The sequence below is a fragment of the Passer montanus genome, unplaced genomic scaffold, assembly GCF_014805655.1.
Source record: "Passer montanus isolate IOZ18808 unplaced genomic scaffold, ASM1480565v1 scaffold35, whole genome shotgun sequence".
Classification (NCBI taxonomy): domain Eukaryota; kingdom Metazoa; phylum Chordata; class Aves; order Passeriformes; family Passeridae; genus Passer; species Passer montanus.
In genome coordinates, this window is record NW_024368263.1 from 3,518,651 (window position 1) to 3,529,198 (window position 10,548).

General features: G+C 40.2%; 2 protein-coding genes across 5 annotated transcripts in view; one reads left to right on the plus strand and one right to left on the minus strand.

Annotated features, from left to right (window-relative positions):
* The window catches only part of ABCC3 (ATP binding cassette subfamily C member 3), a 46,268-nt gene extending 45,096 nt beyond the window's left edge, over positions 1 to 1,172 (plus strand). For 2 of the 4 annotated variants that reach the window (XM_039716150.1, XM_039716151.1), the window contains one exon: positions 541 to 649. In XM_039716150.1, coding sequence (XP_039572084.1) covers positions 541 to 649 — 109 coding nt within the window. Of the gene's footprint in view, positions 1 to 540 lie in introns of all 4 variants that reach the window. The other 2 variants (XM_039716149.1, XM_039716148.1) reach the window with 1 other exon arrangement.
* Positions 1,173 to 2,754: 1,582 nt separating this feature from the next.
* Positions 2,755 to 10,548, minus strand: part of ANKRD40 (ankyrin repeat domain 40) — an 8,014-nt gene continuing 220 nt past the window's right edge. Inside the window, exons 2-6 of the mRNA XM_039716202.1 lie at positions 10,439 to 10,545; positions 7,709 to 7,857; positions 6,237 to 6,707; positions 5,236 to 5,417; positions 2,755 to 3,916 (exon numbers count right to left, since the gene is read on the minus strand). Coding sequence (XP_039572136.1) covers positions 3,776 to 3,916; positions 5,236 to 5,417; positions 6,237 to 6,707; positions 7,709 to 7,857; positions 10,439 to 10,545 — 1,050 coding nt within the window. The 3' untranslated portion in view covers positions 2,755 to 3,775. The remainder of the gene's footprint in view (positions 3,917 to 5,235; positions 5,418 to 6,236; positions 6,708 to 7,708; positions 7,858 to 10,438; positions 10,546 to 10,548) is intronic.

The window sequence follows — 10,548 nt, forward strand, 5'->3', positions numbered from 1 at the left end:
CTCTAGACATGAACGCTGGTCTCTTGTCGGGCAGTGTGTGAGCAATGATGTGCTATATAATCCCAGAACTTCCAGCCCTGACTTTGCCTCTCTTCTATATTCAGAAACCAGAGCTGTGCAGGGGACACTGCCCAGGGACACTCTGAGACTGTCTGGAAGCTTATGGAACCTTGTTAAACCAGCAGCTGCTGTAACTTCCTCACTAACAGCATGCTATTTTAATTACTTGAAAATATATTAGTATTCTTTGTGAGCTTTTATCTCCTTGGCTTTCTGGAACTACAGTTTCAGTTCCAGATGCTTTTTTTCCCTCTTCTTGCCCCTGGGAGATGGTGACTGTCCTGTAACATTTGTAGTCAAGCAGCAGCTCAGGGAGAATGTTTATCATCTGTTGTGTTTTAACATGTGAAAATAATTGAGGAAAACAAAAGCAAGGCAAAGATTAGAGAACTTTACTTTGTGACACAAGCAGGTACCACATTCCTTGTGAGGAATTTTCTGACACATCTTTTCCCCCACACCATCTTTTGTTTTGTACAGGATTCTTGTTCTAGACAACGGGACCATAGCTGAATTTGACAAACCTGCAAACCTTATAGCAGCAAAGGGTATTTTCTACAGTATGGCCAAAGATGCTGGACTGGCATGAAGAAAAGACCCCTTGGGTTTTGGTTTGGTGGTTTTTTTTAATATTACTGACTTGCCACAAAAGTGACTTGTGAATGTACTGTAATTTACAAAACAGTTTTTGTAGTAGACTCAACTTGTGATATGTGAACAACGAATTTTACAATTATAAGGACCAGGAAGTGAATTTTACATTTTAAAATAATTTCTATATCTATATTTTATTACATGTTTTTTTTCCCAGAGAATGAGAAATATTCTGCCAAGAAAATGTATGTACCACACCACAATTATGTACTGCATTCAGGTTTGTAATAAGTAAATTATATTAATGGTACAAAATACACCTGAGTTGTGTGTTTTCTGCATAAGGATTCATAGGATTTGGAGTGAAAAGACAGGCCCAGTTAAGCTGACTCAGCTGAGTAACAGTGAAATGTTGTGTAATCTCTGAGTGCTTCCAACCTGTTCCTTTCAATATTTCCCCCAGGACAAGGAAGTCCTGGGACCTTTAGGATCCCTGTCCAGGGCAACTTTGGCATTATAAAATTCCTCTTCAGCCTAAGGAGCAACACGTATATTTAAAGCTAAACCTACAAACGGCTTCATATAAAACATTAACTACACAGAATTTTTCCAGTTCAGTATACCCCACACAAGCTCACAGGGACATGATTGGACCAGAGGTATTGGAAGTTTGCTGTGTGTCTTTGGGTAGGAGGTCACTAAGAGTAAGTCTTCACTTAAGCTGAACGTGCATGCTGAGACAGGTGTGTATTTAGTTTATTTTGTTCAACACTTCATCATCATCATCTGCTTTGCAGAAACAATTACCTATTTTATTATTGATAACCAGGCCTCCTCAGACAAAAAGGAGGCCTGTATTCAAACAGCATTTGCTAGAATCTCTTTTGCTTTAGTTGTGTCTTACAGTAAGCACTCCAGAAAACTACCCAGCAAGAAAAGGTTCCTGTGTTTTATCAGAAGGAAAGTGCAGAAAAATTCTGAGAAGACAAAAATAATAATTTGTTAATTCTTACAAATTATACTTCTTAAATAGAAACCCAAATCTGCAGCCAAGCTTTTATTAGACATTAATATTTCATGTGGCAGAGCACAAAGTAATGAATTATTTATCACACAGAGAATATAATGGTTATACACTGATGAGATTGGGGAGTGTTTATAGTATCTTCCTGGTATAAACTGCACAAGGTACAAAAATATTCCTGAGAATGTGTAGATAGGCATCAGCACCTGTGCAAGGTTGCTGCCCCAGCAGCTGAGCTTTTCTTTAGGGGGCTCTTACTGGTTGACCCTGAGTCCTGGATTCAGCCAATGCCTCAACTGTCCTGTGCTGGGGAGCAGCCAGCAGCCAGGGGGACATAAGGAATGACAATTTTACTATTCCATGACAGGGAACTTAATATTCCACCAACAGTCTGGTATAAAAACAGATATTATCAATGACTAGGACTAGGTTTGAGCTCTGGCACTTTGCAGAAGGGGCTTTTTCAGTGTGACAAAATCTTTTGTATCCACCTGGGGAGACTGATCTTCAGCGTGGTGACTGGGCACAAAGAGAATTCAGGTGTTGGCAGGGCTGTGTGCTGGAAACTGAGCCCAGGTGCCTGCTGCAGGCTGGAGCTCCCTCTGGTGTGCTCAGTCCCTGTGCTCCAAGCACTTGCAGAGCTGAGAGCAGCGAGCCTGGGACACTTCCCACTGTGGTGGTGACACAGGCAGCTGCTGTCCCTCGCCTGCCACAGCCCCCAGGACAGTGCAGACTGTGTTGGTGCCCAGCTCCAAGCACAGGGACTCAGCCCAGGACTGCCCAGCAGCTGTGTGGACACTGCACAGCCTGCTCAGCTCTCAACTCTGAGACAAGACAAAAGATAAATTGCTTTGGCAGCTGTAATTTCCAAAGAAATTGGGGGGAAGGTGAAGAAACAGGAAAACTCAGACCAGTTTGGTACATTCTGTTTGCCTGTTACATCTCATACTTTAGTTTATTCATCTAATCCACAGCACCTGCTTTTTATGTGGCCTAGCAGAGTAGAACTCTTCCTCAAATTCAAGTGACTAAATACTAAAATCCTAAAAAAAATCAGATAAAATTCAGCTCTTAAATACTTTTCAATTTCTTTATTCAAGAATTTCACAGCAAAGTAGTAAAATTCTGAATTTTAAGTAACTGAGATTTTCTTTTCAGTAAACTGCATGGGTAAACACAAGTCACAGTGAAAAAAATAAAATACATTGCATAGGAACATCAAGTTTGGCTATTAGCCCAGAAAACCCTGGCACTTCACTAGTTTCTTTTTATACAGGAACTTTATAGGTTCAAGATGCAATTTTTCTCAGGAATGTAGAGGTCAAAGGAAAATAAAATTACATTTTATGTGCTTTTAAAAGGGGAAATTAAAACAGCATTGAAGAAATATCAACACAGTAACAAAATAGTATATTAAATTGCACCTGTCATTACAATATATACATGTCAATTGCTCATGTATATATTAACAGACAACACTAAAAGGGATTTTGGTTGAGAGCATATTTATTATTTGGATAATTACTGTCACTTTTATTTTCAACCTGAGAAAAAGGGAAAAGTGTAAACAGGGATTAAGAAATCACTATAAGTCACTTGATAGAATTTAAACTTCACAGAGTTTTGTGCTTCCACAGATGTAAACCCTTCTGGGTTTTTTTCCCTCTAAGTGAGATAGGACTTAATAAACATGATCTAAAAAGAGAGTATTGATGGTAATGGACTCAGTAGAAATATTAAATCAGCTTCATGGCAGGTTTCTTAGCTTGAGTACCTCTGCTATTTCATAGCAAACAAATTATTAGAACAGCTTAAGGTAAGCCTTTCCCTGAGAGCTGCTAACTCTGCAGTATTTAATTATCTTTTTGTAAGGAAGTGTTGCATTAACAGATAGTTCTACCAATACTTCCTATGCATTGAGCTACTTTTATACCAGACTCACTGTTTTTAGATTAACTAGAAGCTTTAAATGTGCATAACCACTTCAGTTTATTTCAGTTAACAAAATAGATTTTTTCACATCCTTAGCCCTTATAGGTATGTTTTTCAAACATAATTGTAAAACAAAAGATAAAAATATTTTGTTTTATTCCTTAATTAGTACGTAAGTTCTGATGCCTTCTTGTTATATCCATTCTGTTCAGAAAGTGTTGGGACTCTGAAAAGTAAGTTTTTGTCGCTTACTGTTAGAACAAGCTCCAGTTCCTGGAAATCCTGTAGCCTTGCAACATCCTTGTCCTTTAAACAAATACAATAAGGAGTTAGGTGATAGTGTCTGTTAATTTTGCAGAGGTAAATTAAAATAATAAGCCCATACTAACACAGGGTATGTATTTATTCGTAACTATGACAATTCTTTATAGTGAACTGGAAAGCAAATATCCTGTTGCATCTGGTATTTACTCTGGGGTCTTACTCAACTATTCCCTTAAGTCTATTTTTAGAAGGAATGCAAAACTGACAGTGAGGGCAAGTGATGAGTGGGATTACACTTGTCAAGATCTACTGCATGGCACCCAAATCCTCTTTTTTTTCCCCTTGCTAATTGTTAGAGGCTGATGAATTGATGCCTGCATCAAAGGAGGTCCTGCATGTGGACCCTCATGGCCTGCATGGCTTCCTTCAGAACTAGCCAGCAAGGCAGCTCTGAGCCCCTGCAGCAGAGCTCTGCTGCCAACAGCAGAACACAGAGTCAGGTTTGTGTCACTGCAGGAACAGCAGGGGTCCTGAAGTCCTGCCAGAGAGCCTGGAGTGATTAGAAATGAAAATAAAGAGTTCTTTCAACAATAACTAAAGTTGGAAAGTGACAAAATTGCTGATGTCTTTTCTTTTTCCTCCACTTTTTGACTAACACAGAGTAGACATCTATAGTCAGTGAAGATGCAGCAGACTGAAGTCTGTTAATCTATTCTTAATCAGATTTGCCCACGAGTGACACCAACAATACTCTATAAGGATGTGAGAGTCATGGTGAGTTGGTAAAACAGGTCAGCAGGTCTCGTCAAGTCTGTTAATCTATTTTTAATCAGATTTGCCCCACGAGTGACACCAACAATACTCTATAAGGATGTGAGAGTCATGGTGAGTTGGTAAAACAGGTCAGCAGGTCTCTTCTCTGTTGGCTACAGGGTAAATGTCACTGAAGGAAGGACAGTTATGTTCAGAGTAACCCTGAAAAACACTTCTGTGCAAGGACTGCAGCCAGGCCTTGCTGAACTCACAGAGCTTGGTTGAGCTCTGCAGGCCTTTTAAATGCTGTTGGCAGCTCACAGTAGTGTTGTGTTGTACTGGATTTTACAATGGACTCATAAAATCAGGTATTAACTGGCTCCAGCACCAAATGGTTATGAAAGGAGGTGATCAAGAAATTTGAGAAACTTTTTACTGAAGAAATCCCAAACAAGTACTGAGTGTTGCAAGTTGAGCAGAGATTTTTAATTTTTGGTTTGTTTTTTCTTTTTCAACATGGGCCGGTGCAGGTGACCAACAAATTATTCCTTTATACCAGTAACCTAAAAATTTCTAAGTTGCTGCACTTCAAAAGATAGAGCTCTTACCTTTCTTAACATTGTATTTGGTAATTTTCTGATTTTCTGGACATGCTCAGGGTTCACACCCAGCTCACGGCAACTCACTCGGAGCAGCTCCTTGTAGGTCAGTTCTTGTCTGTCCAGTTCAATTTCAATGAAGTCATTTTCTCTAAGATTAGGGGTTTGTATTCTTACTTTAAGCACCAGTTCTATAGAAATAAAAAGTCACATTAATAGGCAGAGGTAAAAAGGAATTGGAAAAAATGTCTCTGTAACAACTTCCAGGTATTTCTATGTTCTATTAATGTTGTTTGTGTCACTGGTAAGCATATATGATTCCTCAGAAAGCAAAACCTGGAATTGTATGACCACAGTTTAATTAGATAATTTGACATCAAACTATATGAAAAAAATCATAGCAAATCTAATGCAATGTATGTGTGCATGTCTGAACCATTGCACAAATACTCTTTAATTGATTTAAGCTGATTTAACAGCAGCTTATACTGATTATCAATTTCCTGAGCAATCCAAGATTGCCTTTATTGGTATTTCTTGCTCTCAGTTCACTTTGCATTGCTACCCATGGTATCAGAATGCCTTTTACTTAAAGAACAAAAATTTTAATGGTAACTGGAATTCCAGTTTCTCTCTCTGGGTAGGCAAAGTTTCTCTATAGAACAGGAAGATCCTAGAACAGCTCAGTGCAAACTGAGCCATGTAAGGTTCTCTTGAGCTCACTGGCTTCTTGCTCATGATCTGTATTTGCAGCTTAGACTATGCTATTTAGAGTATTAGATTACCCTGGTGTCTGTATGCTTTTATAGCAATTGAGACAGTAAATGTTTACATCAATATTTTAATAACAGTTCTAGCAGAAACAGCATATCTGCCTACTTGATTCCCTTCAAATGTTTGCTGAATGCCTAAGCATGGCAATCTGAAAGTCTCTGGAAACACATGATTAGTCTGCACTGCCCAAGTTGTCAGAAGATCAACACAAAGCCAGAAGAGATTTTTGGTGTTACCTTGCATGTTGAGTGGAAAAGCTCCTGTGAAGAAAACGGGCTGAAAGGCCGGCACAGGTCCCATGCAGGAGCTGTTCCCTTGCTGGGGCAGGGACTGGTTGGATCCTGCTGGCAAAGAGGGGCTTCTTCCCCAAGACACTGACCCCTGAAAAACAGGAGCTCTCTGGAGGACAGGATTTGGGTGTGATGGCCCAGCAGCCCCTCGAGGCAGGGGTGGGATGTCCCTGTTGGGAGGCACCTCAGGAGCAGCATTCCCAGCCTGCAGCCGCGCTCGTCCGCAGGTGTCCGAGTCAGGTGCGGATGGAGAGTTGGTGTCTTGTGGTTCCAAGTGTGAGAGATTCCCATTCAGGGCAGCATCTGGAATGCTGGTACTCAAGGTGTTGTAAACATATGGGAAAGGTGGGTTAGCGAGGTAATTGGGGATGATTGGCAGATCTGAATCTTGCTTTAAGTCTGGGAGTTCATCTTCCACTGTAAAACAAACCAAACAACATTCTCCAAGACTGATTTTGGGTTTCTTTTTTTTGGCAATGCGCAGTTAAAAGCATCATGGGTTAAAAGATGCATCCAGAAGCACCATGTCTTTTTTTCCTACAATAAACAGAATGCTCAGGTGTTGCCATACAAACACAAAAGCTGAGTCTGATTCTAATAATTCTGGGGGTGCTAATTCCTTCTAAACACTGCAGGACTTCAGTTTTGGCTTGTTTTAATCTGTAGCAGAATATTGTAACAGGGTCTCTGGTGGAATAATGCTGTCATCTTCATAATGTAGCAGGCAATGAAAAACAAAAGGTCGTATGTTGTTTGATATTAAGGTAGAGTATAAAGGGAAGGGAACATGCAGTACTGGGAGGCTGCAGCATTACCCATTCAACAGTTGGGAGAGACAACAATGAAAACAAAACCAGACACAGGAGTACACAGGAGAGACAAGATGTTGTTAATCAGCCTCATTTCAAATTACTTATCACCTCCAGCAGCAAAACCTGCTCTGTTCCAGCAGTTACAAAACATGATAGAGATGGTCTACCAATGTCCTTTAATGAGCCATTTATCTGGGCTGCTAGTTTTTGATCTGGGCTGCTAATTTTTGATTTCTCCAACGCAGAACATGAAGAAAATCAGGTGTTGCTCACAGAAGACCTTCCTACAAATTAGAGATTTTTCTCCTGCTGTCCTTCTGAAAACTGGAAACTGCATCTACCTGGCACACAGCATTCCTCAAAATACAGATTTTCTAAATTTCCAGTGTTTTGAAAAAAGTTTGGCTAGCTGGGTATGGAATTTATTGGTAATCCCCTTTACTTAAAACTTTGTTTTCTTACCACGTAAACACTCTAGAAAGCAAGTCCTAATATTAAAATCCAAACACAATATCTTCACATGCAAAACAAAGATTGGAGTGCGCGTGCTTTGAACACCCTTTTACCAATCTTTGATGACCATATGGCAGAGTCACTATAGGTTACCTCCCAACATCTTCCTAATCTCCCTCTTGGACGTTAGCTGGGCTGGCCTCTCCCCTTTCTTTGTCAGGATGTCCTTGTCAGCCCCAGCGTGCAGCAGGTAAGCCACCACGGCCGCGTGGTTCCGCTTGCAGGCCCAGTGCAAGCAGGTCCTGCACAGGGAAAACAGGAACACTGGGTCACATCCTCAGTTATGGCAGATTTGTTTCCACTCATTCTTGCTGCCTATGAGAAGAACACTCCATGTAAAATAGGTTTGAATTGCACACTTTGTTGGAAATTTGCCCTGGATTGGGAGTCAGCAATGGCACCTGCTGATTTTAATTTTCATTTTCTCCTTGCTCCAATGCCTTTTACTGCAGTAGTATTTTCAAAGTTCAGGATCTTTTCAATTTATCATTTCCTAGGCTACAGTCTTTAGGCTACTGGAAAAATAAGTATGAAAGTAAGGTTTGTATATGACATTTTAATCTTTGAAAGAATCAGCTGTCCTTAGAATACTTGTGTTTGTGTATATGTGATTTATTACTGGTATCTCCCTAGGATATATATTATTATATTTATATTTAATTAATATATAATATATATATTATTAATTATATATAATATTATATTTAATTAATGCTGCCAGCACAACTACTTGCACTTTCTGGCAAGTAAATTACATTTAAAGCATCGTTTCTAAGAACAGTTCTTTGCCCAGTTGCCATTTGCTGCATCAGTTACTCAGATCTGCAGACAACCAATTTTCTGTGATCTCTAAGTGATGCACAGAACTAATCCCTTTTCTGTATTTTCAAACTATTATTTGCAGCTTCTGACTAGAGAAACATATTAATGAAACATAAAAGCTGCTTAGTGCTCAGACCTTATTTAGTGTGTGTACTTACAGACTCACACATTAACTTGCTATAGAGTTGTACCATTCTTTCCTACCCCATGATCTAGTGATATTTGACCCTTCTTTAGTTTTTATGTTTTATTTTAATTCTCTAGCTCCAGCTGAAGGAAATTCTTCAGGAAAATGAACATGCTCAGCCTTTCTCCAAGTTTATTTATTTTTAAAGAATTATATAAAATAAAGCAGAGATAAATAAACTTAGAAAGGAAAAAAACTGTCAGTTGAAAGTCCGGCTTCAAAAAGCTTTTTCCACTTCAGGTGGTGTGGTTTGGTTTGGTTTGATTTGGTTTGGTTTGGTTTGGTTTCTTTACAGAAAAGAAAGAGACTGCAAAGCCAGACAAGGTGGTATTTGCATTGAGAACAAAATTTTCTGGTTTAGTTTTTAGAGAAGATATGTGAAGCTCAACAGCACAGCCTCATTTTGGGGTTCATCCTGGCCATTCCACATGGCCTGTGCAGAGAGGAACCATCTACCCACGGACTTGATACCAAAATATAAGTACTCAGCACCTCTAGGAATCACACATACTAAGAAGCTCGCTGCAAAAATTTTAATTGTACAAACGTAAACAACAATGAAGATCCACTTATTGTCATGGTTAAAAACTACCAGATCATTATTTTAAAAAGAATTAATTTTATTACAAGACTTATTTTATCAATTCCAGTTTTAGACACAAACTCATTCTGATGACAGGCTGGTTTTCATCTCACTCACTAAGATAATTCAGCATCCTTTGAGTCAGTTGCTTTATATTTTTACAAGCGTTAATTTTAATCACAATTTAAAGCTCAAGTTGTTAAGTGTTCCATGCTTCTCAAAACTGCTGATTGAACTTTCATCTTTAAAAGTCTTGCTTCTTTCCCAATTTTATTTTTCCTATTTTTAATTATAATGTCACAGAATCCTAGAATGGTTTGAGTTGTAAGGGACCTTAAAGTTCACCTCATTCCACCCCCTGCCAGGGGCAGGGATACTTTCCACTCTCCAAGGTTGCTCCAAGCCAGCCCTGAACACTTCCAGCACAGGAGCAGCCAGTTCCTCTGAGCAACCTCTGCCAGGGCCTCCCCACCCTCACAGGGAAGAATTTCTTCCTTCCATCTAATCAAACTCTCTCCTCTTTTAATTTAAAACTGTTCCCCCTTGTCTCATAACTGTCTGTGTAAAAAGTTGTTCCCCTTTTTTTTTTTTTTTTTTTTTTTTTTTTATAATTTCAAGCACGAGACAGCACAGCAAATACAGGCTGAATTGAACCTGCAGAAAACAGCCTCCAAAAATGCTGGGGCATTCCCTGTAAAATCTTCCTTCTAATAAAATCATGTGTGTGTTTATGTCTGCAGTGTTACTTGTACAAGTGTCTATCACAGAACAGCCTTCTCTTGAATGTTCTCAGGTGGATCTAAATGAGATGCCAAATCCCAAGTGTTTGTGTACGTCACTGGAACAAGTTCCCTGCTTGAAAGAGAAAGTAATTTTCAAACTTGAGTTAATAATAAATATTTCTGCTTAGGCAAGAGCACGTAAAGCTGAGGTTTGTGTTCTGACAGACCACGCTGGGAAAAAAACCATCAAAACCAACACTACAAAGTAAGTGCACAGTGAGAAGGGGCAAAAAGGGCAGGAGGTGGAGAGGGGACGCGTGTTTATGACCCTGGTTATCCCCTCTGGAACACGGACAGCTGCACAGCAGAGCACTCGGGGGCGGATCGACCTTTTCCTCCCTCCGCAATTCACCCTGCGCCTCGCCTTTCACGTGCGGAGCGGACGGGCAGCGGCTCAGCCCCGCACCGCCGAGCTCCCCGAGAGATTCTGGCTTCGGGGGCGCCCTTACCATCCGTTGACTTCGTTCTGGGAGTTGAGGCCGACGCCCAGCTCCACGAGCCGCCGCACCTCCTCCGCGTCGCCGAGCGCCGCCGCCTCCCGCAGCCGCTCCTGCCGCTC